Raw genomic sequence first — 27,403 nt, forward strand, 5'->3', positions numbered from 1 at the left:
CTTTCACTTAGCATCAAGTCTTCAGGATTCATCCATGTTGTAGCAAGTCTCAGTATTGCATTCCTTTGTATGGCCAAATAATATTCCATTGTATAGAGTTGATAGATATTTGACTTGTTTCCACTTTTTGGCTATTATGAATAATGCTGCTATGAACTGTCATGTATAAGTTTTTGTGTGGATTATGTTTCCATTTCTCTCTGGGGTATATACGTAGGAGTGGAATTGCTGGGTTATATGGTAACTCTATGTTTAACCTTTAGAGGACCTGCTTTTCCGGACTGTTTTCCATAGTGCTATACCATTTTTACATTCCCACCTGCAGTGTACGAAGGATCCGATTTCTCCAGATCCTTACTAACACTTGGTATTATCTATCTTTCTGATGATAGCTCTCTCAGTGGGTATGAAGTGATATCTCATTTTGGCTTTGATTTGCACTTCCTTGATGGCTAGTGACGTTGAGCATCTTTTCAGGTGCTTATTGGCCACTTACATATCTTCTTTGGAGAAATGTCTATTCAGATCCTTTGCTCATTTTTAAAAATTTTATTTATTTTTATTTATTTATTTTTGGCTGCATTGGGTCTTCGTTTCTGCGCGCAGGCTTTCTCTAGTTGTGGCAAGTGGGAGCTACTCTTCGTTGCGGTGTGCGGGCTTCTCATTGCGGTGGCTTCTCTGTTTTGGAGCATGGGCTCTAGGTGCGCAGGATTCAGTAGTTGTGGCACACGGGCCCCGTAGTTGTGGCTTGCAGGCTCAGTAGTTGTGGCATACAGGCTTAGTTGCTCCGCGGCATGTGTGCTGTCTTCCCGGACTAGGGCTCGAACCCGTGTCGCCTGCATTGGCAGGCAGATTCTTAACCACTGCACCACCGGGGAAGTACCCCTTTGCTCATTTTTAATTGAGTTATTTATCTTTTTATTATTGAGTTGTATGACTTCTTTATATATTCTAGATACAGGCCCCTTATCAAATATATGACTTGCAAACTTTTTCTTCTATTCTTTGGGTTTTTTTTTCACTTTCTTGATGGTGTCCTTTGAAGCACAGATGTTTTAATTTTAATGGTGTCCAACTGATCTATCTTTCTTTTTCTAGTTTTAGGTCTTTGCACCATTTTGAGTTGGCTTTTGTATACGGTGTGAGGTAGAGGTACCACTTAATTCTTTTGCACGTGGTTATCCAGTTGAAGAGACTGTTCTTCTCCCATTGAACTGTGTTCGTACCCTTATCGAAAAATCAGTTGATTGTAAATGTGAGGGTTTATTTCTGGACTCTCAATTCTATTCTATTGATCTATATGTACATCCTTATGCCAGTTCCACACTGTCCTGAAGGGAACAGAATCTGAACTGGACCAAGTTAACTGGACCTGGGAATGCACAGTCACGGTGTCTCCTTACCTCTCCACAGTGCTTCAGAATTTCTAAGGTGTTTTCATACGCATGATCTCACTTAAGTCTTGCAGCAGCTCTGAGAGTAAGTGGAAGTCCAGAAGGCTGAGTGGCAAATCCCTAGACTCACCCATCCAGAAACAGTGGTGGTCCCAGGACCAACCTATGGATCCTTTGACTCTTGGTCAAGTGCTCTCATTACCCCCAGCCAATTGCCTGCTGGTCGAGTTCAGGAATTTGAGAAAAGTAAAAAGTATAGAGAGAAATTAGGGCAAAAATGGGGGGAAGGGTATAAAACAGACTGATTATAAATGTTTGGCTCCTAATCAGCTTACGGTAAATTTTCCGTTCTCCTGCATGGACAAGAAATGGGATGTTCTGGGTAATCCAGTGTTTTGCTTGGGCATTGCATTTTCAAAGAATGAGAACACAGTGAAATACTCTCAACACCAAAACCACACAGGCTGTAATTTAATCTTTAATTTTGTTATTGTTTTCATTCTAGAAGACTCTTTAGTATATTTTAAAGCAGTGTTTCTTCAAGAGTGGTCCAAGGAAAACCTCAGCTATCAGCATCATCAGATAGAGGTGCTTGTTTAAAAATGCATTTTTCAGAGCCCCCGTCTACCCTGAGTCTACTGAAAATCACTGGGTGATTTTTTTTTATGCACGTTAAAGTTTGGGAACCACTGTTTTAGAGCAGGGGAAATCAATTTATGAATATCAACTATCATTGCACTTAAGAGATGCAGAAATTCTGCTTAAATGAGAGTTCTGGATAACAGATTAATGGACCTCATTTCCTTCAATTCTTTGCTGAAACAACACCCTCCCTGTGAGAACTTTCCTAATTTAAAATTGCTTATCACCCTCTCCCCCATGCCTCCCACCCTCCTTAGCCCCCTTCCTTCTCCCCAGCGCTTACCAACATGTAACTGACAAATCACTAATTTATTTATCTATTTATTTATTATCTGACTCCTGTCTCTAGTAAGCAAGTTTCGCCAAGGTAGGTGGTAGGAATATAGCACCTAAGACAGTGTCTGGTACGTAGAAGGTGTTCAGTAAATATTTGTGGAATGAATGAATGTGCCAAGTTGCTTCTTGGTGCTTGGGCGGAATGTCATTTGCCCACCGTATTTTTCGAAAGGATTTTTTAAAGTATAAAGCAATTTATGCTTTAATTCTCTCAGTGATTTTCAGGGTGTGTCATACAAGAGAGAAAGAGCTGGAACCGAATCCTCTAATCTCCTAATTCTGGGGTTTGGGCCAGTTGCTCTAAAGATCGTTTTTTCTTAATACCGCTGAGATCTTCAATTTACTGTGAGGATCATCCATTTACAGTTGCATTGTCCTGGGAGGGCTACCTCTAGAAGTACTCCTCACCCCTGCTGTGAACAAAGTGGAAGGAAGCAATGAGACTGGGATGAGAACCTGCAGTGAGAACCTACAGTGGGAGGGGACTTCTGTAAATTCACCCCACACGTGACAGGTAGTGACAACAAGTAGAAACTTCCTCCTCTGAGGTCCTGCATGAGGATGCTAATAAATGGTTCCTATCTCACCGGGCTTGGCTGGCTCTGCACAAATGACCCTTACCCGTTTCCTACCCTCCCAAGAGCACCAGCACCAAAATCGATGCTCATGGGAGCTTTGGGGCTCCCTCCTCCCCGCACCTCCCCACTGGCCCCATTTTACACACAGGAAACCTGAAATTTAGACCCAGGAATGGTCAGTTCTCTAACACCGGAGGTGCTCTCTGCTGACCCTTATCCATGTCTCTCCCAGGACACACCTGATGTTCCAGTTTGTATTAAGATGGTGAGAAATACCCTGTGTGGGGTGCCCCGCACCCCCAGTTCAGGGGATTCTGAGAAATTGTGGGACCAGTCAGATGATAAAAACAGGAAAAAGCAAGTTTGTTTTTAGTGTTATGCACACAGGGTGGCAGGATATACCTGCTGAGTGTTCCCAGAAGGTTCCTGAGGAAACCATTAACCTGAGTCTCTCCTGTTCTTCTACTAGAGGTGGCTGGGGTGGGGTGGGGGCAGGGAAAATATACTGAGAGGAGGGGGATGGGCATTCTTCCAGAGGTCAGGGTTACATTGCCCAGAGCTCCTGCTCCCAGAAGATGGGGGTGTGGGGAGAAGGAAGACGGGAAGGCGTTTGCCTCCATGGGAGTACTCTAAATTGAGACGGACCGAGAGAAGTAACTCCAAACGCAGTGGGTAGGCAGCCTAGGTTCTTCCAATCCGATGGAGTGGGGCTTAGAACTCTGCAAAAAAAAAAAAAAAAAAAAAAAAGGTGGGGGGTCATTCAGAGGGGAAGGTGCACAGCGGAGCCATCGAGCTCCTAAACTGGAAACGGGAGGCTCTGGAGGCGCTGACCTTTCCCCCAGCCTCGGTGGGGAGTTGGGCGCTGAGCCTCTGGAACCTGCTTTCCCAAATCCAGACAGAAGTCCGTGTAGGGCTGACACGAGGGAGCCGGGGAGTGAGGGAAACTGTGGCGACTCCTCACACTGGAGGGGGTTGCGGGCAGCGGCAAACCAAGAACCCGGGCTCGGGGCAGGGGGTTTCTCAGCAGACTATAGAGTCCACGGCTGAGGACGGAAGGGATTTGGGGGACCTGAGAGGGATTCTCAGAAAGGGTTGAGGGGAACGGACACTATTTCTACCGCGGTGCTGAATGAAGGCTCCCCGCTCGGGACGCGAGGCACCGAGAGGGTTCCCCGAATTGGATATGGGGGATATGGGACACTGGGAGCGGACTGAGGGCCGCTGAGGGGGGAACTCTAAATTAGGTTCGGCGGAAACTGGGGGCTCGGAGGGTGATTCTCGCTCGGACCGGGGGAATGGAGGGATCCTCACCAGTCGGAACGTGAGGGGATTGGGGTCTATCTCCCTCCCGACCCAGGGAGATTGGGGACCTCTTAGATTCTGGATAGCGGGGACCTGAGAAGAAGGACTGGGGGGCCCCAGATCCGGAACCGAGCTACCTTGAAGGCACCGGGAAGCGCTTCATTCCGAGAGGGCGTTCCCGCGGCCCGGCCCCCGTGCCGGGGTGGATGGGGGGTGCGGCCGCGCCCAGGTCCCGGCCCGCCTCGGGATTCGGGGTCTCTCTCGCCCTCGGGGACCCGGGAGCCCGGCGGGAGCGGGGTCCCGGCGCCGCCGCCTCCGCGGGCGCCCGGGCGGACCGGCGAGCGCTGGGATTTATGCTCGCAGGGCGGCGGGGGGAGGAGCCGGCAGGTCGGCCCCCGGCGGGCCCTCCCCTCGGCCGTCCCCGCCCGCCCGCCCGAGCGGGGTCGGGGGAGGGGGCAGCATGGCCTGTCCGTCCGGCCCCCTTCGCCGCGCTCCTCATCTGCCCCGCGCCGAGCGCTGCCGCCGCCGCCGCCGCCGCCGCTCCGCTGCCCGCGCCGCCCGCGGCTCCCGATGGAGACTGACGCGCCCCAGCCCGGCCTCGCCTCCCCGGACTCGCCGCACGACCCCTGGTACGGCCCGGCCCGGCCCGGCCCGGCCTTACTGGCCCGCGCCCGCCCCGGCCCCGCCAACATGGCCGATCCGGGTCGGGCCGGGCCTCCCCGGGGCCCGGGCCCGCGCCCCCTGCGCCCGGGCGCCCGGCGCTCACGCGGGCCCTTTGTGTCTCTCCTCCTCCCGCAGCAAGATGTTCATCGGGGGACTCAGTTGGCAGACTACGCAGGGTGAGCGAGCCTGGGAGCGCCTGCCGGCCCGGCTGGGCACCCGGGACCCCCCGGCGCCCCGGAACCGGACACCCCAGCCCGGCCCTGCGCCCCGCTGACCCCGGGCTCCTCCGCGCCCTGTTTCGCGCCCCGCCCGGAGACCCCGAGAGCGCAGGGCGATCGGCTAGCGCGCACGGCCCAGCGGGTGGAGGGGAGGAGATGAGGGGTTCAGGGGGCATCGGGGGGTGGGCTGAGCCCCCGGGACCCGCCGGCGGCAGCGCCAACTCCGCTCGCACCTGCGGCTCAAACTTTTGTGAGGCGGCTCCCGGAGCGGCGGGAACCCGGCCGGAGCCGTCCCCCCTCCAGCCCAGCTCGGCCCTCGGCTTCCTGGGGCCCCCAGTGGGCGCCAGGAGGCTCCACGGGAGCCGGGTGAGGACCGGGGGTGGGGGAAGCGGTGGAGAGCGTGCAGCCTGCTTGGCGCGGGGGCGGCCGGACCGAGCCGGGGTCACTGGGGGCAAAGGACGCGGGAAGGGGGGAAGGGCGCGGGGCGCGGGCTGGTCCGAAGGCGGGTGTGTGGTTACAGAAGGGCTGCGCGAATACTTCGGCCAGTTCGGGGAGGTGAAGGAGTGTCTGGTGATGCGGGACCCCCTGACCAAAAGATCCAGGTGAGCCCCTCACCCCCTCCTCCTGCTCCCGGCTCGCCCCCCTCCGCCGCCACTCACTGCCTTGTAACCATCTGCCTCTCCCTCACTACCGCGCGCAGGGGTTTCGGCTTCGTCACTTTCATGGACCAGGCGGGGGTGGATAAAGTACTGGCGCAATCGCGGCACGAGCTCGACTCCAAAACAGTGAGTGGCCCTCGGGGCTTCGGGGGTCCTTTGGGAGAGGGAGGTCGCTGGAGGAGAGGGTCAGGCCTCTCCCCAGGGGACAGCTGGATGGGGTCCTGAAGGAAGGAGGGAGTTTTCTGAGTAGAAGGGCTGCCACACTCTGAAACTTTGTCACTAGAGTTGAGGGGAGACGGAGCAGGAAAATCCCAGGCCAGCTAGGAGATGTTACACCCCCCAACCCCTCCAGTACCGGTGAGGGAAGACGCAGCTACCATCCCCTTCTTGTACATACTAATCTTGATGCCTCAGAGAGGAGTTTGGGGTGGGGCTAGGTCCCACCCCTAGCCCAAATTGGGTGAGTCAGGGCTGCAGTGACCCACCCGTGGCTTCTCTGAACTCTAACTAGTATTTGGCTCCCCCCCACCCCATTCCAGACCAATGGCAAAGCATCACTGAATCCCCCTCCCTTCTTCCTTCCCTCCCTCCTCCCCTGACTTTTGGTCAATGAGCTCCTTGCTTTGTGTGGAAGACGTGAACCTGCTTTGCTCATGAGGGGATTTATGAGAAGGGAGCTAGCTTGCCTGGAGACAACCCTTTCCAGCTAGATCTGAGGAGAAGCTGCTTGTTGGGCATTCAAACTCCAGGAACATTTTGCTGCTGTCTCACTGCTCCCCCAGTGTCTTGGGCCCTGCAGGGGGCGCTGGCACAGGCCCCAGCTCAAGGGGAGAGGGAAGAGGAGAAAGCAGAGGAGGGGTTCCTCTGTGATGGGGTGACTGTCTGCCAGGGGGCCGGGACAGTGCGATCTCTCACCACACTCCCCCACTCTCCTCCAGCCCTGGGCCTCCCTGCTTGGGTCAGTCATTGGCTCCTGTTTACCTGCAACAATAGCTGGTTGTGCCCAAGAATTTGTTAAATTACCTCCTGTCCCCGGCTCCTGTTATCTCTGCCCAGTGGCTCCCACTCCTGCTCGCAGTAATGAGCAAATGAGGCCAGGCCTCAACTTTGCCGGCTCTGAAAGGATCTTCTTGGCGCAGACTGAGTGACCCAAGCTGGGAATGGAGAGACAGTGGCCTATTGTTTTTGGTGATTATCTGCCATCAAGCTGCCTGTTCTCCTACCATCCCCTGTCCTCAGAATGCACTGATGGCTTCTGCAGCGCTCAGGAAGCAGAGATTTTGGGGCTGGGGCTGGAGCTGAGGGTGGGGGCATGGAAGATGGATAAGAGGAAGAGAGAGGGGAGGAAGGAGGATGAGATGGGCATCCTTCTGAGATTCGGGACTTGAAAAGGGCAAGGGCTTTGTGTTTGGCATTCTTCAGCCTGGGAAGGGAGGTTTATTGTGGGGAGTTTATTTTGGGTTCTGACTTTCACCTTTTATTTACTTGTTGGGTTTTATGTTGCCAGCTGTGAGTCAGAGTGGAGGTAAGGTGTGTCAGGGATTGGGTGTGTGTGGCCCTGCAGGACATAGCTTGGGTACCATCTCCCCATCAGTGTCTGCACATGGGGACTGTCTGAGGTGTGCTCTGGCAGCCTCCAGGAGAAATAGAAGGACGAACATGTCCATCGAGGTACGAAATCATACCTTCGGACAGGAGAATGGGCAGCTGTGATTATCCCTGGAGCCCCTTGGCATTTGGGGAGAGAGGAGGCATTGCCCAGTGTGGATTTTGGAGGTTCCTTCTCTGTGGGTAGATTCCAGAGGGGGAACCAGGGAGGCTGGCCCTGGTTTGTGCCATTCGGGCAGGGAGGGACCAGAACCCGTTGCCTAGAACTAGCCTGAGTTTTGAACTGAAGGAGCTCTGGGGAAAGATAGATCTTCCGTGCGATTGGCTGGTGAACTTCTGAGTGGTTTCCACCCATGTGAGTGGCAAGAAACTCTGAAATGACTGGGCCTCATAGGTCGTGCATTGATCACAGTGTCTCGTGCTCTGGCTTTTGCTGTTTGTCAGAACGAATATAGTACCCGGGAGTACCCAGGTGCATCTTGCTTTTCCCCTTTGGTTGTTCACAGCCAAGGGCAAAGGTGGCCTGCTGGTAATAGCACCTTTGTTTGTGCAATGAAGGGCAGTTCACAAAGGAATGCTTTCACCTGCATTATCTCGTTTGATTCCTTGCAGCTCCCTCTGGGAAAAGTGGGTGCTATTGTCCCCACTTTGCAGATGGGGGAACTGAGGCTCAGAGGGATCAGGCAAGTTACCAAGATCACAGGCTTGGCCAGGGGCCCAAAGTTTCTGAGTTCAAATCCCGTGTTCTTGCGTGTCACCAAACCTGCGCTCTGCTTCACCCCAAGCCGAGCTGTATTATCAGGGAACTGTTTGTTTGTGGCCTCAAGAAGGGCTGTTAGATGTCGATGGTACTGGGAAAACAGAACTGAGTCTACCCTTGGTGGTTTATGAACTCTCATCTTGAAGCCTTTTTCAGGCAAAGAGTGTTTCCATTCACAAGGCTTCCGAAGTCTGGATCGCATACCTCACCTGGACAGGTATCTGTCAGGCAGGAAGGCCCTCGATATACCTGGTGCTGGAAGGAATAACACTTTGTTTACTTTTTTCTGGTTCTTGCTGAGGGCTAGACAACAAGTGCTTTGTAAGCATTACCTCAAATAATCTGCAGACAGCCCTTTGAGGTGGATGTTAGTATTGGCCCATTTTGCTGGTGAGCTCAAGCCTGAGGCTCAGAGAGGTTAAGTAATTTGTGCAAGCTCTCACAGCTGGGAAGCAGTGTAAGTGGGATTTGAACCCAACAGCCTGGCTCTAGGGCCTAAATGCTTAACTGTTACATTTTCCTGCCAGAGGCTGTGGTGGTTTCTGTCACCTCTGTGTCCTGGGATGAGAGAGGTCCTCAGATCTTCAGGCTGAGTGTGATAACCAACGCCCCTCTACCTCTCTCTTCCCTTTCAGATTGATCCCAAGGTGGCCTTTCCTCGGCGAGCACAGCCTAAGGTAGGTATGTGTGTGTCTGGGAGCAGCTCTGTACAACCAGCAGTGATTTTCCCAGCATTCCCTTCTATGGAAGAGGCTTCTGGTTAGAGTGTTAATGGCATGGACTGGGATGGGAGGAGGGAGGACTCTTCACGTCCTTGTTCTGTGAATTGCGGACACCATGCATTTTTCCATCTGTGCTCTGGGGTGGACTAGAGAGAGGGGGCTGCATATATTGAGAGAAGAAGGAACCCCTCAGGTGATTCATTGCCCTGTATTTGAAGCCAGTACACTTTGGACCCTGAGTCTAATTCTGACTCTGGAGATCACAGCCTCTGTGCCTAGCACCTCTGGGGGGTCAAACACAGCCCAGACTTACTCTCTGAAGCTGAGCTAAAGTCAGGCCAGGGAGCTACCTCTGACCCCCCAATTACCACCCCCCACCTCTGGGGTGAGGTGTGTTGGGCTTGAAGAGTGGGAAGGGACCGTGGTGTCTGACACCTGTTATCTTTCAAGCTGGATGACTGTGGCTGCCCTCCCAAGTATTCTTTTTCCCTGGTGCTGTGGCGAGTTTTTCTGGGTGTATGGAAAACAGATTTCTGAGCAGTTGAGCTATACAGAACTCAAAACTTTTGGTGCAGGACAGGAGCCTATTCCAGAGCCCAGGGCAACTAGCCACATCTTAATTTTTAAGCAGTCGAAAACAGGAGACAGGCAGAAGGCTGACTATAGTACAGAGATCAAGACCCCTGAGTCTGCTGATTTATCATGTGTCCTGGGACTAGGTCCCTCCTCAGAAGATCTCAATTCCTCCTTTGCAAGGGGTCAGTGGGAACTGGGATGCTTTAAGATTTTGAGTCATGGTGCCCAGCTCCTGCCACTGCGAAGGGAGAGAGGCAGGTTTTAGGAGACAGGAAAAGGGCATCACTGAAAGAGTCCAGCAGAGGGCCTGAAAGCAATTATGAAGCAGGTATTTGAAGGAAGCCGCACCAGGGAGCACATGGTCGGAATTGGGTTAATTCCATTAAGCAGTTTGGTGACAGAAGGTGCTTTAGTGTTAGGATGGGGCTGGGAATTGCCATGGATTAGCCATGCGCTCCTGGGGTAATTAGGACCATGTGTTCTTCGTAAAACAGGGCTGGGGCCACGGGGCAGCCAGAGGTTGGGTTGGGAGGAGGTTGATGAGGAAAATGTCGGTGTTGAGTTCAGGGGGACCCTGGGATGGGCCTTGGCCTCTCCCAGGAGGGGCTGGTGGGGTCTTTGAGGTAGGCTGTAGGTCTGGGTCACTAAGCCATTCCCCTTCCTGACACAGACCCCAGGAAGCGAGCCAGCCAGGGTGTGGGGTACACAGCTGCCCGTTACAGGCCTAGAGGCAGGGGTCCAAGGGGGAGCTTGGGGGGAGGGGGAGCTTCCGAGTAGCCGGGGCCACAGAGAGCTTGTCAGCTGGCGCCCTGGCAGGAGGGCTGGAGCCCCTGCTGGTGGCGGTAGGCCACAGGACTCAGATGCCCACTTTCTCATTCCCTCCCCTAACAGATGGTGACTCGAACGAAGAAGATCTTTGTTGGGGGGCTGTCAGTAAACACCACGGTGGAAGACGTGAAGCAGTATTTTGAGCAGTTCGGGAAGGTGGGTCAAAACTGGGGCTGCTGGCTGGGGGGTATGACAGGCCTGTAGAATTTTGGTCAGTAGCAAGTGGAGTCCAGCCAGGTCATTCCAATTCCTGCAAGAGTTGAAAAGGGGGCTGGGTCCTTTTGTGGGTGAGGCTGGGCCAACCCACCGTTCAGGCTCCTGGCCTATCTGTGGGCTTCGGACTCTGGACACGTCCCCAGGGAGAGAAGCCACACAGTAGCTGTCCCTGTTGTTGCCCTTCTCCTGCTTATCTTCACTCTCCTGAGGGAGGCTGTGCTCCCGAAGCCAGTTCAATCCAGTCACCCCTTGGCCTCCTGGGAGTTTGCACCTGTCCAGTCCACGGGCGGTTGTACCTTCCCCCACTCCTTCCTGGTGAGGATGATAAGGAAGCAATAAATATGACTCCCAGTTGTACTCAGGACCCTCCTTGCACAGGTGGGAGCTGAGGGGGAGGGTGCCGATCTCTTAGCTACTGGGGAGGGGCCGAAGAGACCACCCCAAATTCCTGATCAGTCCCGGAGGACTGCTTCTTAGCTCTGAGGTGCAGGGAGCTTACATTTCTGGGCCATTTAGTCCATGCAGAAGCAGATGTGGTGACATGAGACAATAGGGTGTCCCCAGAAAGGGGAGCAATGTGAACATCAAGGTCGCATGGAGAGATGGCTAGGAGGGGACCAAGTTTTAAGTCTGGGGCTGAAGTAGGGCTGCTGTGCTTAGTGCTGGGGTCCCTGGTCTTTTCTGACCTGAGACAGGCTGCAGGCTGGATCTCACTTTCCCGTCAAGGCTCTTTCAGTTCCCTGTTAGGCAAAGGGCACAGGAGAACGTGGCTTGGGAATGGGATGTGAGCTGGGGACTGGGTGGGTTTCCAGCCCCCCCACACACACACTCCGTCTCTAGGGTAGACGGGGAGAGGGTGGGAGGTCCCCTGGCCAGCGGATGCCGGCGATGCAAGGGCCAGAGGCCTAGGCTCAGGCGCCTCAGCGGGGACCCGGGCACAGGACCCAGGGCAGGTCGGCCGCCTGGGCCCCAGAGGGAAGGGCGCTCCTGGGAAGCAGCAGGCCCCGCTCGGCTCCGGTGGGGTGTCTTTGTGTCTGAGCGCCGAGCATTAGAGCTCGCACTAATCTGATCCAGCAGCTGTGATTGGAGGCCGCCTGCCCCCGGGGCCGGCGTTGCCATGGCAACCGGGCCCCAGGAGAAGCCGTCAGCGGCCGCGTCTTTTGTTCGGGCCTAAATCGGCGTTGGCATGTGAAACCGGCCCGGGGAGGCCAGGGGGAGCTGGAGAATAGGCTGCCAGGGAGAGAGGGGGACAGCCGGGAATGCCAAGGGCCCCGCGGCGGGGGGCCTCCCGCCCGGATCGAGGGGCCGCCGCCGAGGGGGGAACAATGGTCAGCCGCCATGGCTGCCACTCAGGCTTAGCGGCCGCCGAACTTGGCGGCTCCCACTGGTCAGCAGGCCTCGGCCGCCTCCCCTCCCCCCGCCCGAGCCCCCCTGCCCCTGTGTTCCCATGGAGACCAAAGCCTATTAAGGACACTGGGCTGGGAGCCTCTCTCCCCTCAGCTGGCCCCAGGAGGGGGACACTGGTGGGGGTCCCCTGAACCCCCAGCCACTTTCCTTGCTCTGTGCCCTGGCCTCAACCCCGGTGCCCCACTCTGGGTCTGTCCAGCCAAGGCCCAGGTTGAAGGGTCTGGGGGGCCAGCGCAGGTAGAGTGGGAAGGTTGGGTGGAGGAAGGGCTGTGGATTTGGGCTGAATCAGTTTTGGGTCCCGCAGGAACTCAAAGCTGCAGGATGGGGGAGGAGGGTGTGGCTGGTTCATCTACTCATTCGTTGAAAAAATAATCACAGTAGCACAAGTCCAGGTGCTCAGTAGGGTGGTCATGGTCATAACTGACACAGGCACTGTCTTCATGGAAACTTCAAAGCCAGTGGTGTCCAGCTGTTCTGTCTCTAGCTTTGCCACCCTCCCCCATGTGACTGTGGGTAAGCCCCTCTATAATAAAAGTAATAATAATAATAATAATAATGGCTGTTATTCATTAAGCACTTACTGTATCCCAGGTACTGTGAGTTAAGAGTGTTACACGCACTATCTCATTTAACTCCTCCCTATAAGACACTGTGTATACCCATTTTACAGATGAAGAACTTGAATCATAGAGACATAAAGCTGCTTGCCAAGCTTACTTTCCAATTCCAGCCTGTCCTACTCAAAGCTTGTGCTTCTATCACAAGCCTCCTTTCTGGGTTTCTCTTTTCCCTGTGCTAAACATGCATTGTCCATCCAGTTTGGACGGTCTAGCTAATTTGGGATGTGGGCTCAGAATGGGTCCATAGCATGGGAGTTAGGGTGGCACTGTGCTGCAGGGCCCTGGGGCAGGAGGCTTCTTAGGAAGGGAGATGTAATATCCCTCTGAGATTCTCCAGGGACCCAGCTGCCTCCTGGGTCAGTGGAGGTGGGGTGTGTGCGTGCGTGTGTGTGTGTGTGTGTGTCCTGGTTCTCCTAGGGGAGAGTCAGGGGCCCAGTGCCGCTTGGTGCCTAAGAAGAACTGGAGGACCACCCAGTTCAGGGGCTGCCCTTTCCACTTTAACAAGGCAGATGACGGCCTGGAAAGAGAGCAAAGGAGAGTGGGTAAGAGGCTGTGCCCCAAGGCCTCAGGAAGTTTTCCTTTATCCCTTGGGTGTCTGACCATTTGGGGGAGGGTCAGCAGCTGGAGTGGGATGTGGAGGGGGGAGAGGCAGTATCAGAGGCAGCCCTTGATTTCCACCGAGGGTGAATCAGACCTTAGCTTAACCCCATGAGACAGCTGACACTGGCTGAAGAATTAAGAGGGCAAGGAGGGAAGCAGCAGATGTAGGCAGAGGGAAGCTCGGACTGCAGAAGGGAAGCAAAGAACTTTGACTGTCCATGTATCTGAGAAGATGCCTTGAGGGAGTAGCAAGAAGAGAAGACTGGAGTCCAAGGGATGGGGGATTAATGTAGATCCTCCTCCTTCCTCCACCCCTTTCCCCTCCCCCAATCAGTGGGAGGCAAGAAGCCCAGGCACTGAACTCTACTTGCTTTAATTACAGCCTCTAGCAAAAGGAAACCTCAATTAGAGGAAAAGATCTGTACCATGAGAGGGGAGTTGGGTCTGGCTGTAGTGGCTGTCCTCCCGGCCTTTTGCAAAAAAGGAAAGAGGCTTTCACTTCCCCACCTCATATCTTACTCCTATATTTTCCCCTCTAGCACCCATTCTATGCCTCCTCCTCCCAGGTTTGATCTGGGATTTGCTGGGTGACCTTGTGTAGGTGACTTCACGTCTCTGAGCCCATTTCCTTATCTACAAAATGAGGATCTTACCCTGCAAGGAATATGGAGGAGAGGATGGTGGGGCAAAGTGCCAAGCATATGTTTGGTGCTTAATATGTTCAGGCTGGCCCGTTGAGATTTTGAGGGTTGAATGGTGGTGCTGTGGCACCCAGTTGGGGTTGCAGATGGAAAGCTGTCCCCTACCCAGGGAGCAGGTTTAAGATAAAGCCTGGACTGGGCAAGAGGGGAACGGGTGTCGGAGCCCTTGCTCCTGGGTTGTGGTGGAGGCCCCCGTGTCTGGTGGGTCGTCCACGGTAGCTCTGTTTCAGGTGGACGATGCCATGCTGATGTTTGACAAAACCACCAACCGGCACCGAGGTGAGTTTGGCCCCCTCCCCCTTCCCAGGCCAGGCTGGGGGCCTGTGGTCAGCCAGGGGGCTACAGGTCACAGCTGCCCTTTCATCTCGCCTCCTGACATCCTATCCCCGAGGATCTGCATCCTCTCCGGGGCCTGGCCTTACAGAAGGCTTTTGTCCCGCCGTTTCCTGTGCTAGAAACTTGCCGAATTGCAGACACCCGAGAGGAGCAGAGGAGCAGACCTCTCCTCCCCTTGCAGCTGAGCCCTCCACCCCCGCCCCAGCCGGTGTCTGCCTGGGCTTACCTTGTCCCTGGTAACCAGAGCTTAGACCGGGCCACCCCCGGGTCAGGCTGACTCCACAGCCCCGGGCAGTCTGCTCCTGCCACTGCCTCCTCGCCCCACCCATCGGCTGAGCCCAGCCCCCAGGACCCTTGCCCCTGAACCTGTGAGCATCTGGGCCACCGGGTGTACACTGCCTGGTTGTTTTTCTCCCAAGGGCCTTGCCTTCTGAGAAATCCCATTCCAGCCCCTGGGGCACACCCAGGAGGAGGCGGGGTTGTTTCTCCAGTGCCTTCAGAGCTTTTGGGCCTTTTAGCCTGTTTGGGGAGTGGGGTATGTGCTGGTGTGTGTGTGTGTGTTTTTGTCTGTGCATGTGAGGGTGTCTATGTCTGAATAGTTTTGTAGATCTAGCGTGTCAGAGTAACTGTACATGTACACAGGGGCCTTTATGCATTTGTGAGCACTGGTGAGTGTCTCTGTGATATATGGGTACCTAGGTGTACCATATATCTGTGTATCTGTGTACAAAAATATATTTGTACACGTTCATGTGCATTTTAAAAAGTATTTGTGTGTGCTCTTTTCCCCTCCTTGGAAAGCATCTGAGGAAGAGAAAAGGCATGTTGAATGCATCATAGCTCTGCCTCTTTCTAACTTGCTACGTGGTCTTGGGCAAGTCACTTCGCTGAGCCTTGGTTTTCACATCCGTGATTTGGGAGCTGAAACCCTGTCTCATCGGGTAGTTGAGAGGTTGCTAGGCTGGGAACAAAGCTTCTTGTTAACGCTTAGACACTTGCCTGTGAGGGGGGAGTGGTGTTATTGGTATGACTTGGGGCTGGGTTTTGACCATGAGCCCTGTTCTGAGCCTGCCTTTGCCCTCTAGGGTTCGGCTTTGTCACGTTTGAGAGCGAGGACATCGTGGAGAAAGTGTGTGAAATCCACTTCCACGAAATCAACAACAAAATGGTGAGCCGGGATTGGATGGGGTGGAGGTGCAGAGGGAGACTAGGGCTCCAGGCTGAGCCAGCCAGGGCTGCTTGGAGGTTCTGCAGGCAGGCAGAGGGGCCTCACAGTCAGTGGGGCAGAGCCAATTCTCCCACCCGCTGGAAATCTGGACAGGAAGACAGTGTCCCACAGCTGTGAGAAAGCATGGCTGGTGGGCTCAGAGGGACCGGGTTGAAATCCTTACTCCGCCGCTTACTAGTCTAGTCATTGGGCAGATGACTTCCCCTCTCTGAGCCTCAGTTTCCTCATCTGTAAAATGAGAGTGGCAGCAGTACCTCCATCATAGGGTTGGTGTAAGCATTCGATGAACTACTGCATGCAAAGCTGATCTCTAGCACTCTGTGATTCCTCCAGAAATAGTAACCATGAAATTAACAATAAAGAGGCCTGCCAGGGAATAGGAGGGTGACCTGCGTCTATAGGAGGGACTGACCGCCAGGTCTCATTGCAGGTGGAATGTAAGAAAGCTCAGCCAAAAGAGGTGATGTCACCGACTGGCTCGGCCCGGGGGAGGTCTCGAGTCATGCCCTATGGAATGGACGCCTTCATGCTGGGCATCGGCATGCTGGGTATGTGCTAGGCCTGCATCTGCGGCTTCTTCCTGCCCAGAACTGCTCCCGGGGCTACCAGGGGCTGCATGGGTGTTGCATCTCCTCGGTGGTCTGCCCTCCTGTCTGTCTGAGTGGTTGGGTAGGAGTGTGGACCGAGGATCTCAGGTCTGCGGGTCCTAATGAAGGTAGGCCGATTTGGTTGTAGGGTGCTGCCCTCTGGTGGTGACCAAAAGAATGGTCCAGCTGCTCCTCATTAATTGGTCCTTCTGTCCATCCGTCCATTCTATTTTTTGTTCACCCATCTGTCCAGTAAACAGTTATTGAGCAACTATAAATGCCAGGCCCTATGCCAGGAAGTACAACGGTGACTTTCCTTGGAGCTTTATGGTCTGGCAGGGGAAAAAAATAAGTAAGAACATAAATAAATAGGTTTAGGATGAGAATTATAGGATGCCAGGGGAGCATGGTCATAGCAAAGTTGACCAAGACTTGGAGGGGCTAAGAAGGAAGTCACATTTAAGCTGAGTCTGTGGGTTGTGTAGGAGCTAGTTATGGGAGGGCAGGGAGCAGGGGAGGGAAAAAGTGGTCAGGCAGATGGAAGAGCATTTACAGACCCAAGGGCCTCTGGGAAGGTAGAAAGAAGGCTGCTGCTTCTTGTTCATTCAACTAATATTTATTGAGCAGCTTCTGAGAGAGAGGACCTGCCTTCATGGGGTTTCCCATCAAGTGGGAGACAGAAGTGAATGGGCAGTGTCACCACAGTGATTGGAGGCTGTGGGAGGCCCAAGGAGACACTTAAATCCACCTGGGGGTCAGGGAGGCTCCCCGGAGGAGGTCAAGGTTACCGTGAGCCTTGGAAGTTGAGCACGAATCAGCAGTGCTTGGGACCCACGACTGAGGGTGAAAAGTCTGAGCTGGGCCCCCAGGAAGGTCACAGTCTCCCTGGAGAGACAAGATGTATATACACAGAAAGAGAACAGTACAATGGGGTCTTTATGCTGGGGATGGGGGAGGAGTGCTCTGGGGACTCATAGGAGGGGCTATAGCATGGGCTAGAGGGTCAGGAGTGGGATCACAGATAGAGGGGTGAGGAATGTACCCGCCAAGTGGAGCATTGTCTTCTCCTGAAGTTTTTGTTTTAACTTTTTATTTGGAAGTAATTTCAAATTTTCAGAAGAGTTGGAAAAATAAAGTAGTACAAAGACCATCCATATACCCTCTACCAGATTCACCTATCGTTTGTATCATACCCATTTTGCTTTTATCATTCCCTCTGTATGTGTACACACACACACACACACACACACACACAGTACACTTGTGATTTTTTCCCTGAATCATTTGAGGGTAAATTACATTACATTTTGGCCCTTTACCCTTAGATAATTCACTGTGTGTTTCTCAAGATTAGGGATGTTCTTTCATGAAACCACATTATAATTACCAATTTATACTGATAGAATATTTTAATCTAATCTATTATCTATTTTCTGATTTTATCAGTTGATCCAGTAATGTTCTTTATAACTATTTTTGTCCTCCAGAGCAAGTTCCAGGCTAGAATAAAGTATTGAATTTAGTTGTTCTGTCTCTTTAGCCTCCTGTGGAATATTGAGAAAATTTTCTTTTCAAAGCAATTCATTAGCTGGTTTCACCCCATTTAAAAAGTGGGGGGAAAAAAGAAAACCTCTAACCAGTAGTGAGAATTGTGGTTAAGAGACTTGGAGCCAGTCACATCTGAATTTGAATCCCAATTACACCATTATTACTCACTAGGTGATCTTTCTTTCAAAGCTGCAAATATCTATTATAATATATGTATACTAAGTAGCAGGCACCGTGTTGGTGTTTTGGAGAGACAAAAATAAAAGATGGGAAAGACAGAAAATCAGCACTTAAAGAAATCCTGGGATAAGTTCAGATATTGGTCATCAGTGCTATGAAAGGGAAAAACCAGGGTGACATGATAAATATTGAAAGGGAAAAACCAGGGAGGGTGACGTGATGAATATTTTAACTGATGAAAGGGAGGTCTCTTGTGTGATGACCTCTCTGAGGAGGTGACATTTGAGCTGCGTCTTGCACAATGAGAAGGACATAGTTATGTGAAAACCCGGGGAAGAGTGTTCCAGGCAGAGGAATCATCATGTGCAAAGGCCCTGGGGTGGGAAAGAGCTTGCTGAATTTGAGAAACAGCAGGGAGGCCAATGTGGCTGGAGCAAAGTGAGAAAGGGGCAGGGTGTAGATGAGGACAGGACGGAGGCAGGAGCCTGAGCATGAAGGGCCTTGATAAGAGTTTGGATTATTCTCAGCTAATAAGTGTCACCTCTCTGAGCCTTAGTTTCTCTATCTGTAAAATGGGGCTCCTAATAGTACCTCTTGGGATTCTTGTGAGGTTTAAGGAGAGAGTAAAGTGTGCAACAGGCTTTGCACAGGGCTTGGCATGCAGAAGGTATATGGTAAATATGACTGATTATTATTCATGATACAAGGTGGGGAGGGAAATGAGAGGCTCACATCCTTCCCTGCTGAGCTGTAGGTAAGGCATCTGACACTGGTCCCCTTGCCCTATCAGGTTACCCTGGTTTCCAAGCCACGACCTATGCCAGCCGGAGTTATACAGGCCTCGCCCCTGGCTACACCTACCAGTTCCCCGGTAAGTTCTTCCCAGTGTCCCTCTGCTGCCAGCATGTCCCTGGTTCCCGGGCAATCTGACTCCTCATGGGCGGTGTCTGGGGGTGCATGGCATGGGGGAGGTCTGCCTGCTGGAGGCTTGGAAGGAAGGGCACGTCTGAGGAAGGAGCGCCTTCGCCCCACCCATCCCCCCCTCCCCAGAAGCTGGGGGGACTCCCCGTGTGGCCCTGCATGGCACCCCTCCCTCCCAGGCTGATCTCTGCCCTCCTCTTGCCTTTCTCTCCTCCCTACCCGCCTCCGGGGTTGCCACTTCCACCAAAAGGGCATTGGGCTTGTGGTGGGGCAACCTCCCTGAGGGCCAACGTTGGTTGTGTCCTTACGGACTCACCGATAATGACCATGTGCTATGCTGAGCCCCTTTCAAGGCAGACAAGACCTTTGGAGACCCTGAATGCTGAAAAACAATTTAAAAGCAAGATGATCACCACCCTCATTTGTAATTCAAAATAAAAACAACACTAGGCCTTCTCATAAGTGGCGAGAAGCCCAACGAAGTTCTGAGCTTTCCCATGATGACTATTCAATGTTTTTTTTAATATCAAATTTCATATTTTTGCAAGGCTTTTGTTTGCTTGTTTTCTGGTCTTATTTTTCTAGAGGTCCCCTAAGCACTTGCACCTTGGGCAGTCCAGCTTGGAATCCTCTATACACATGTTTTTGTCTAGTCCTGACAGTAATCTCTGGGGGAAGGCATGGTGATCCCCATCTTCTAGGTGAGGAAATAGGCTCAGAAGGGAAAAGTGACTGCAAAGATGACTCAGCTAGAAAGTGGCAGAGCTGCTCTAGGGTCATCGCTTCCCATCAATGCTTCCTTCCCAGCTCCTCCCCCCGCCAAAGAAAATAGGAGGAAAGATGGATTCTGGGAGATTTTTTAGTGCAATTTCAAGACTTTTAAGAAAAACAGTGGGAACAGAAGCTCCAGCATCACCCAGTGCCCAGGGTATAGGTGGCAACTCTGCCCACTCTTCCCTTCTCTGTCTGTCTCCCTTCTCTGTGACTGTGTCTCCTTCCCCACCCTTGCCTGCTGGGGACCGTGCTCTCCCCATTCCCAGCTCTCGGGTCCTGTGCATGGCCTGTCCCCCCACCCAGTGTCCCTGTGGGTGCATTTGTCCTCCCTGGGCCACGCCCAAGAGGCCTCCCTGCATCTTCCTAAGCTGTTTTACGTTTCATTTTAGAATTCCGTGTAGAGCGGACCCCTCTCCCGAGCGCCCCAGTCCTCCCCGAGCTTACAGGTCAGTCGCTCGGATTTCGTACACCTCACAGGCCACATGGGGAGAAAGAGAATGACCCAGGAACCTTCCCAGGGAAAGCTAGTGGGACCCTTTTCTCCTGCCCTCCAGTCTATGAGGATGCAGCAGACTCGGGCACTGGCCAGTCTGTGTAGCTGCATGGCCCTTAAGGGTGGGGCATAGGGCCAAGCCCAGCAGATGGAGGCGAAGTCACTCATTCATCCATTTGACAAATATTTATCTAACGCCTCCCGTATGCCAAGCACCTTGTAGGCGCTGGGAGCCAGTGGTGAACCAGCCAAGGTCTCAAACTCAGAGCAAAGTGGGCCGGGTGGGGACGTCAGGACATGGCAGTGGGCATGGCTCCACTCAGTGCCAGCCAACCCTGCCAGGAGGGGATGCAGACCCACACCTTACAGATCTTATTTTCCAAGAGAGGCCCAAAACCCAGCTTTCACTTTCAAATGAATTTTTCAGTTATTTTCAAATGTTGGCAACCAATTTCAAATTTTTAAACCACTGCAGGCCAAATGCAACATATTTGAGGGCCAAATCCAGCCCGTTTGCAACTTCTGGGCAAGTAGGTGATGTGCTTGGCCATCCTGAACCATTTCTCAAGCTGGAGTTTTTACTTGGGCCAGTCAGCTCAGCTCTGGAGCTGGGGCCAGGGCTGAGGCCCAGGCCAAGGGCAAGGGGCGGGGCAGGGTGGGTGCAGATGAGGTGGGCTGCAAGGGGTTTCTCTGTTCAACCCGCTTCTCCCCCCACCCCATCCCCAGACTCCCCCCCAACCTAGCCGTGTGTGGAGGACGTGAGCGTGGATGCTGCTTTAGATGAGACCTTCCTTCCAAGGGATGCTCAGGGGGTCCCCAATATGGGGGAGGGGAAAGAGGAACCTGGGGTGAAGGAAGGGGAGGGAGTCCTGGTGGTGGGGCTAATAGAGGCTCTTCCCTGAGCAGAGTGAGTGGGGGAGTGAAAAGGGGTCTTTCCTACTCATTTCAGAACTCTTGTGTTGAGGACCTACTGTGTGAGACACTGCCAAGCCCTGGAGGCAAAGCAGGGACCAGACACCCAAGCTCTGATCTGCAGAACTTGTGCTCTAGAGAGAGAGAGAGAAATGCTTATTATACAAATGAGTAATGCTTTACTGCTGTGATAAGAGCATGCTGGATTTGCTTTGTGGAAATGCCTAACTGGGCCCAGACTAGACCTCAGAGCCCAGCCCTGCCGTTAAAGAACCGAGGGAAGAAATATCCCCTCTGCAGACATTTTGGCCAGGGAGGATGTGGGTTCAAGGCTAAGCAGTTCTTGGAGGTCTGGGGTCCAGACTATTCCCTTGCCTTCAAGAGACGAGGGTGTTTCCTTCGTGCATTTAATCAATATTTTTTGTGCCAAATGCTGTTCCAGGCAGTGGGGATTCAGCAGGGAATGAGACAGACGAGACCCATGCCCTCCTGGAGCTGATAGTCTAGTGGAGGGAGACAGGAATACACAAGTAAATAAACAAGTATCAGATACTTTCTCAAGGTGAGAAGTTCCACAAGGAAAATAAAACGGGGAGATGTGCTAAAGTGTAAGTGTCAGGGGCGAGGGGCTGCCTCAGCAGGGGTGGTCAGGGAAGGCTTCTCAGAGGAGGTGACGTCTGAGTGAGAAAGTGGCAGCTCTATGAAGACCTTAGGCAAGTTGTCTCCCAGCGGTGCAGAAATGCTATCCTAAACTTTAATCCCCTGGCCCAATGGCCTAGCCAAGGACTTTCAGGGTTGTTTTTCAGGGTCCCTAGTGTCAGGTCCAGTTCAGGGCCAGGGTCACCAAAACAGCCCCCAGGGGCACATCTTGGGATGGGAGAGGGCAAATGCAAACTCCCCAGACCCTGGCTCTGGTTGGGATTGTTAACTTCTCAAGGGCTGCAGTGGCAGAGCCAAGCGGCAGGGGGCGCTCACCCCCAGGCCTGAGGGAGCTCCAGACTCATGCCAACCAATTATTTAAGCAGAGGTCCCTCCTAGTACTGTTCCTTCAGCTGACACTTATTAAACACCAACTGTATGCAAGGCAGGGTGCTAGGCGCTGCGGAGGTGGGAGGGGGGTAGACAGGGAATAGCCAGATCCCTGTGTCTGAAGAGGGGGTCAGAGAAAAGGGGATGAGGAGACTTGGAGGAAGGAGTGGTCATTTCTGCCTCGGTGGTGGTCAGGGGCCCCTGAGGCAGGGAACTGCGTGTACACGATGTATCGAGGACATGCTCACGGGAGAAGGGGAGCGAGGGGAGCCGGCCAGGCAGCAGAAGGAGTGAAATGGGCTTGTGGCCTGGACTGGAGTCTAGCTTCAGCCGGATCCCACCGGGGGGTAGGGGGGGGATTAATACACCTCCTGGTTGGTCCCTTGGGGCGACAGCCTGGCTTTTGGTACCCGTGTCAGTCAGTCACTGGCTCCAGTTGACTGGGGTTGGGAAGAGGGACATAATCTCTGTATACCCCTGGGCTAAGTAGCCCCCGTCCAGCCAAGGGCCCTCCCTGGAGAAGGGGGCAGCTGCAGGCGATGCTCAGAGCAGCTCGTGGGGGGTGCACCACCCGCACCTGCTATGAGGTTTGGTTGTTCAAGTGTGTCCGTCAAGTCCAGGGGAGAAGCTGAGGATCCCTGGGAGGCGATCCTTTCGCCTCCCTTTCTCCAAGAGAGTCCTTCTGCCTGACCCCAGGGCTGCACTGACCCCTCCGAGGTGGGGTAAGGCTGGAGAGGCTCTGCCCTCATCCCCTGCTGCCCCTCAGCTGCCACGCTGAACCGCCCATACCTTTCCTTCCAGCCATTCCTCTCACTGCTTACGGACCCATGGCAGCGGCAGCGGCAGCAGCAGCTGTGGTTCGAGGGACAGGTGAGGCCTTCTGGGGTGCAGGAAGCGAGGGAGGGGAGCAGGGGGCAGAGAATTCTAGCGGGGTGAGGAGGTGCCCCTGCCACCCCTCTTCAGAGGGACTCACTTATTCATTCACTCAACGAATATGAACTGAGCACCTGGCAGGCTGGCCAGGAAGGAGACTGACGTGGTCTCCGCCCTCCAGAGCTTACAGGCTGGTGGGGCATCAGGTATTAAAAAGGCAGTCACACGGAAGGATAATACTGCCCGCTGGGGGATGTCAGCTGTCAGAGGAGCTCACAGGCCTCTCAGGAAGGCTTCCAGGAGGTTGCACCTCTTAACTTCGCATTTGAAGGCAAACAGGAAGAAAAGTATTCCCAACAGAGGGAAGAGCAGGTGCAAAGGCTTAGAGGCCAGTTAGCATGGGTGGAGTGCAGGAGTGGGGAGTGGGGAGGAGGTGGGAGGAACCGGGTCCTGGGGAGACCCTGAACATTTTAAGCAGCAGAGTGATGTCCATTTTAGAAAATGGACGCAGCTGCAGGGTGGGTACAGGTGTGAAGGGGCTCCAGAGGGGAGGGGAGGTCAGTGAAGAGGCTGCTGAGTGGTCAGACAAGAGATGATGGGGGCCCGAGCTGGGGCTGGGGGGGGTGGGTGGGTGGATGGACCCTGGAGGATTTCTGGGTGGCGTCGCACATGCCCCTCTGGGTTGTGGGGGGAGGCAGGGGGGAGGGGCCAAGGTCAGGCTGGGTGGAACGGATTGGAGGGGATGCTGGGGGGTCACAGCGGGCGCCGGGGCTATCACCGTCTTCTTTCTGGGTTGCCAGGCTCTCACCCCTGGACGATGGCTCCCCCTCCAGGTTCAACTCCCAGCCGCACAGGGGGCTTCCTGGGGACCACCAGCCCGGGCCCCATGGCCGAGCTCTATGGGGCAGCCAACCAGGACTCGGGGGTCAGCAGTTACATCAGCGCTGCCAGCCCCGCCCCCAGCACTGGCTTTGGCCACAGTCTTGGGGTGAGTGGCTGGACCTGGAGGACCCTGAAGTTGAAGGAGGGAGAGGCCTTGTCTGTCTGTGGGGGCAGAAGGGAGGCGAGAGATGACGGATGGAGAGAGTGTCACCAACCAAGGAACAGTGAGGGTTATCATTCAGTCATTCAGTGGACGTTTAATAATCTCCTTCTGTATGCCAGGCATTAGGTGTGCTCTGGGGATACTGTGCAAATGAGACTCACCATCTCTGCCTGCATGGAGGCTAGATTCTAGCTCAGGGGTGCCCTACTTTTAACCAGGGTACTGGCTAATGCAGATTCCCAGGCCCTACCCTGGAGAATCTTTTAGTGGGGGCGATATGGGCAGGGCTAGAGAAGGTCTGTGCCTCACCTGGGGCTCCTGTGAGAGACGGAAGGAGCCCCTGGGCTTTCTCTGCTGCCCCCAGGAATCTAGGAGTCAAATTCTTTTCTTTCCAGGGCCCCTTGATTGCCACAGCTTTCACCAATGGGTACCACTGAAGCAGGAGGCAGGTGGCAGGAGGTGAGGAGGTGGGCAGGGGCCTTGGGGTGTGGGTGGCACTGGGAAGGCTAGTACTGGGCAGCCTAGTCTGGGACATGGCCCCTGTCCCTGCCTTCACGGAACCCACAGCCCAACGAGGAGACAGACCTTCATCCTAGCAGTGGTCAAAGAACAGGAGGAGCGGCTCCATAAAGAATGTACGCAATAAGGCAGAATGTGCTGCCTCTCAGGCGAAGATTTCTTTTTTCAGCACCCTTTTTTTTTTAAATTTTTGGCCGCGTTGGGTCTTTGTTGCTGCGCATGGGCTTTCTCTAGCTGCAGCGAGCAGGGGCTGCTCTTTGTTGCGGTGGGTGGACTTCTCATTGCGGTGGCTTCTCTTGTTGCGGAGCACGGGCTCTAGGCGCGCGGGCTTCAGTAGTTGTGGCTCACGGGCTCTAGAGCTCAGGCTCAGTAGTTGTGGCGCACGGGCTTAGTTGTTCTGCGGCATGTGGGATCTTCCCGGACCAGGGCTCGAACCCCTGTCCCCTGCCTTGGCAGGCGGATTCTTAACCACTGCGCCACCAGGGAAGTCCCCGAAGATTTTTTAAGATTGATGATGCCCAGCCATGATAAGGGGGGAGGACAATCTGCAAATTGGCTCAGGTTTTCCAAAGGGCAGGTTTATCCGGACTAAACATTCATGCCCTTAACACAACGATTCCACTTCTAGGCATTTATTTTTAAAACTGCAAATAACTGAAATGCCCATCAACAGGAGAGCAGTTAAACAGACTGCATGCATACAATGGAGTATTACTCAACTGGTAAAACAGGATACTTTCAACATATATGCGTATACAGAGAGTGAGGGGACGGGAGGACCCTGCACACACAGTCATCATGCTGTGTATGGTGGGGCACTTTGTGACCCAGTGACATTTCCTTTGTTCATTCATTCATTCATTCAAACAACTATTTATTGAGCACTATTCCAGAAAAGGGGAAGGTAGAAGACAGACAAGGCCCCTCTCACTCTACAGACAAAAATCAAGTGAGCAAGTGAGATCATTCCAAATCGTGTGTGAGGGGTCTACCTACTTTAGGGGTTCAGAGGGCATCTCTGAGAAGGTGACGTTTGAACAAATCCAGCCATTCAAAACTCTATGGGAAGGAGGGTTTCAAACGGAACAGAAAATGCGAAGTGTACGAACAAAGCTTGCCTAGATGGGGATTAGGGAAAGAGGGCTGCAGGAGGATACCTGTGTTCTGGGGGCCGCAGAGAGGTGCGGGGGCAGCACGCCCATAACCTGCCGCTGTGTTCCAGCGCCCCGGCCTGCAGCTGACTGAGGACCACGAGTGAGCCAGCAAGGGGGCGGGGACACCTCAGCCGCAGCCGCCTTCCCCTCCCCCGCAGCGACTCGGACGCGACCGTCTGCCCCACCCCCCCACCCCCCCCACCCCCGGCCCCGGCCCTGCTGCCCGCCCCCGCCGGACATCCATCGTCTGGCTCCCCTTACTAACCTCCCCCTCTTCCCCAGCCTCCCCTGACCTGCCCTGCCGCTTTTATTTATTTTGGATTAGCCAGTTGCCCCCCACCGCCCCTGGTTCTCCCCTCCCCTGTCGGGTCTGCACCCCGCTCTCCTTGCCGCGCCCCCCTAGGACTCCCGAGAAGGCTTTTGTATTTGTGCATAGCTAGAGTGAGGGCGGAGGGGGCCTGTTACAGGCCGCAGCCACAACCCTGGTTTTTTATTCCGATTTTCCCTCCTTTTCTCTTTCCTTTTTTTTTTTTTTTTAAAGAAACCGTTTTTTAGGTTGTGAATGTGAAGCCCCAGGCCGCAGGGGGCAAGGGGCCAGGTGCCCCCCCCACCAGCTGAGAACAAAATGTCTATGTGGGTGCGGGCCCCTGGCCAGCTCCCTCCAGCCCTGGAGAGGAGGACAGGGCTGCGTAGGCCAGGCCGAGCCCCTGGAACCATCCCGTCCTGTATCATATGTAAATACTGTGAGGTGAAGCCCACACCCCTCTCTAAGGCCCCTTGGGGGTGAGGGCATCGCCTCGCCCCACCTGGCAAAGGTCTCCCCTCCACCGTGTTTCTCTACCTTCCTCAGACACCGTTACTGTAAGCTTGCAGGCCTCAACTGTGGCCGAGTCAGGCCCGCTCTCTCAGGCCCTAGGGGTCAAGGCCTTGGGCCCGCTCACCCCGAAAACCCAGTGTGGGAACGAGGGAAGAGAAGGGCTCACCTGGAGCCACTGCTGGAAAGGAATTAACTCTCCAAAGGTCTCCCCCTGCCCCCTACCTAGTCGGGCCTTCATGGTTTCTGCCCTGAGCCCCTCCGTAAGTGGGCATCGGGTGGGGGGGCACTTTGGGAAGGGGCGGACCCCAGGGGAAAGCAAAGGGCTTCTCAGGGAACCCCCAAATTCTCTCACTGAAGTTCCCCACCAGGATGGTCCCGTGGCCAGAGCCCCTTGGCTGCCCCAAGCCCCCCGAGCCCCCTTCAAAGGAAAAAGAGGCTCAGGTCGTGACTCCTCATGAACAGCGAGTGACCAGGCTGGCATGGCAGGGCTGAGGCCCCCCGCCATCGTCCCCCCTCTCTGTGTCCTCTCCCCCAGGTCTGAGGCTGGGGTCCTAAGCTCCCTTCCCCATTATAGTCCCTGCCTGTGAAAACCCCCTTTGGAGAGTTAATTGTCTGTGTGAGGTGCTTAACCTATTAGCCCTGAGAACACAAAGCAATAATCTTTGTTACCGAGATGCGCGGCTGTTTGTGTTTTTTTGTTTTTTTTCTCGTTGTTTTTTTAAATGTTTCCTAATAAAAGAGAAGCTGCATTTTATTGGTTTTTATTTTTAATTTTCTACACGTTTGAGCTGAGTCATAAGAGACTTAGCTTCCCTCTCCTCCCCTTCCTGTGATTCCCCCACCCCACTGGGCCCATCCATGGGCTCAGGGCCCTGGAATTCCGTTTTCTGATTTGTTTGGGAAATTTTTTAAAAAGATGTTACACGGTGTTTCGAAGCCAGCAAGTTACCACCCTCCGGTGTCTCTTCTCTCCACATCTGTAACTTCTTTTTCCAGGTTTTATTTTCAGTTTTAAATTCCTAATAAATTATTTGAAAACGGGCCTGAGCTTGTGAGTGTCTTGCATCTCTCTGTGCGTTCAGGTCTAGGTACCCCAACGATACCCTTTTTCCCTTCTCCTATTTTCCTCCTGGAATAATCTCCACCTTCCACTCGAC

At 53.9% G+C, this 27,403-nt stretch overlaps 1 protein-coding gene and 1 long non-coding RNA gene across 5 annotated transcripts; one reads left to right on the forward strand and one right to left on the reverse strand.

The window, feature by feature from the left end:
* Positions 1-1,859: 1,859 nt before the first annotated feature.
* Positions 1,860-4,565, reverse strand: LOC132598349 (uncharacterized). Its single transcript, XR_009566423.1, has 3 exons — positions 4,390-4,565; positions 3,596-3,669; positions 1,860-2,785 (listed from the first exon to the last, which is right to left on the reverse strand). It is a non-coding gene; the product is annotated as an uncharacterized lncRNA (long non-coding RNA).
* A 205-nt stretch (positions 4,566-4,770) lies between these two features.
* On the forward strand, positions 4,771-27,282 carry MSI1 (musashi RNA binding protein 1). 4 transcript variants are annotated; one of them, XM_030860545.2, is made up of 15 exons: positions 4,771-4,881; positions 5,051-5,091; positions 5,654-5,735; positions 5,834-5,918; positions 8,796-8,837; positions 10,350-10,442; positions 14,061-14,109; positions 15,252-15,334; positions 15,825-15,942; positions 18,500-18,580; positions 19,794-19,850; positions 22,640-22,708; positions 23,512-23,699; positions 24,152-24,215; positions 25,498-27,282. In XM_030860545.2, the coding sequence occupies exons 1-14, from the start codon at positions 4,823-4,825 to the stop codon at positions 24,191-24,193; spliced, it is 1,089 nt and encodes a 362-aa protein (XP_030716405.1). In that variant the 5' UTR covers positions 4,771-4,822; the 3' UTR covers positions 24,194-24,215; positions 25,498-27,282. The 4 variants fall into 4 exon arrangements, with proteins under 4 accessions (XP_030716405.1, XP_030716406.1, XP_030716407.1 ...); XM_030860546.2 differs by having other exon boundaries at positions 23,545-23,699; XM_030860547.2 differs by lacking the exon at positions 19,794-19,850.
* The last annotated feature ends 121 nt before the right edge of the window (positions 27,283-27,403 follow it).

The sequence above is a fragment of the Globicephala melas genome, chromosome 13, assembly GCF_963455315.2.
Source record: "Globicephala melas chromosome 13, mGloMel1.2, whole genome shotgun sequence".
Lineage (NCBI taxonomy): Eukaryota > Metazoa > Chordata > Mammalia > Artiodactyla > Delphinidae > Globicephala > Globicephala melas.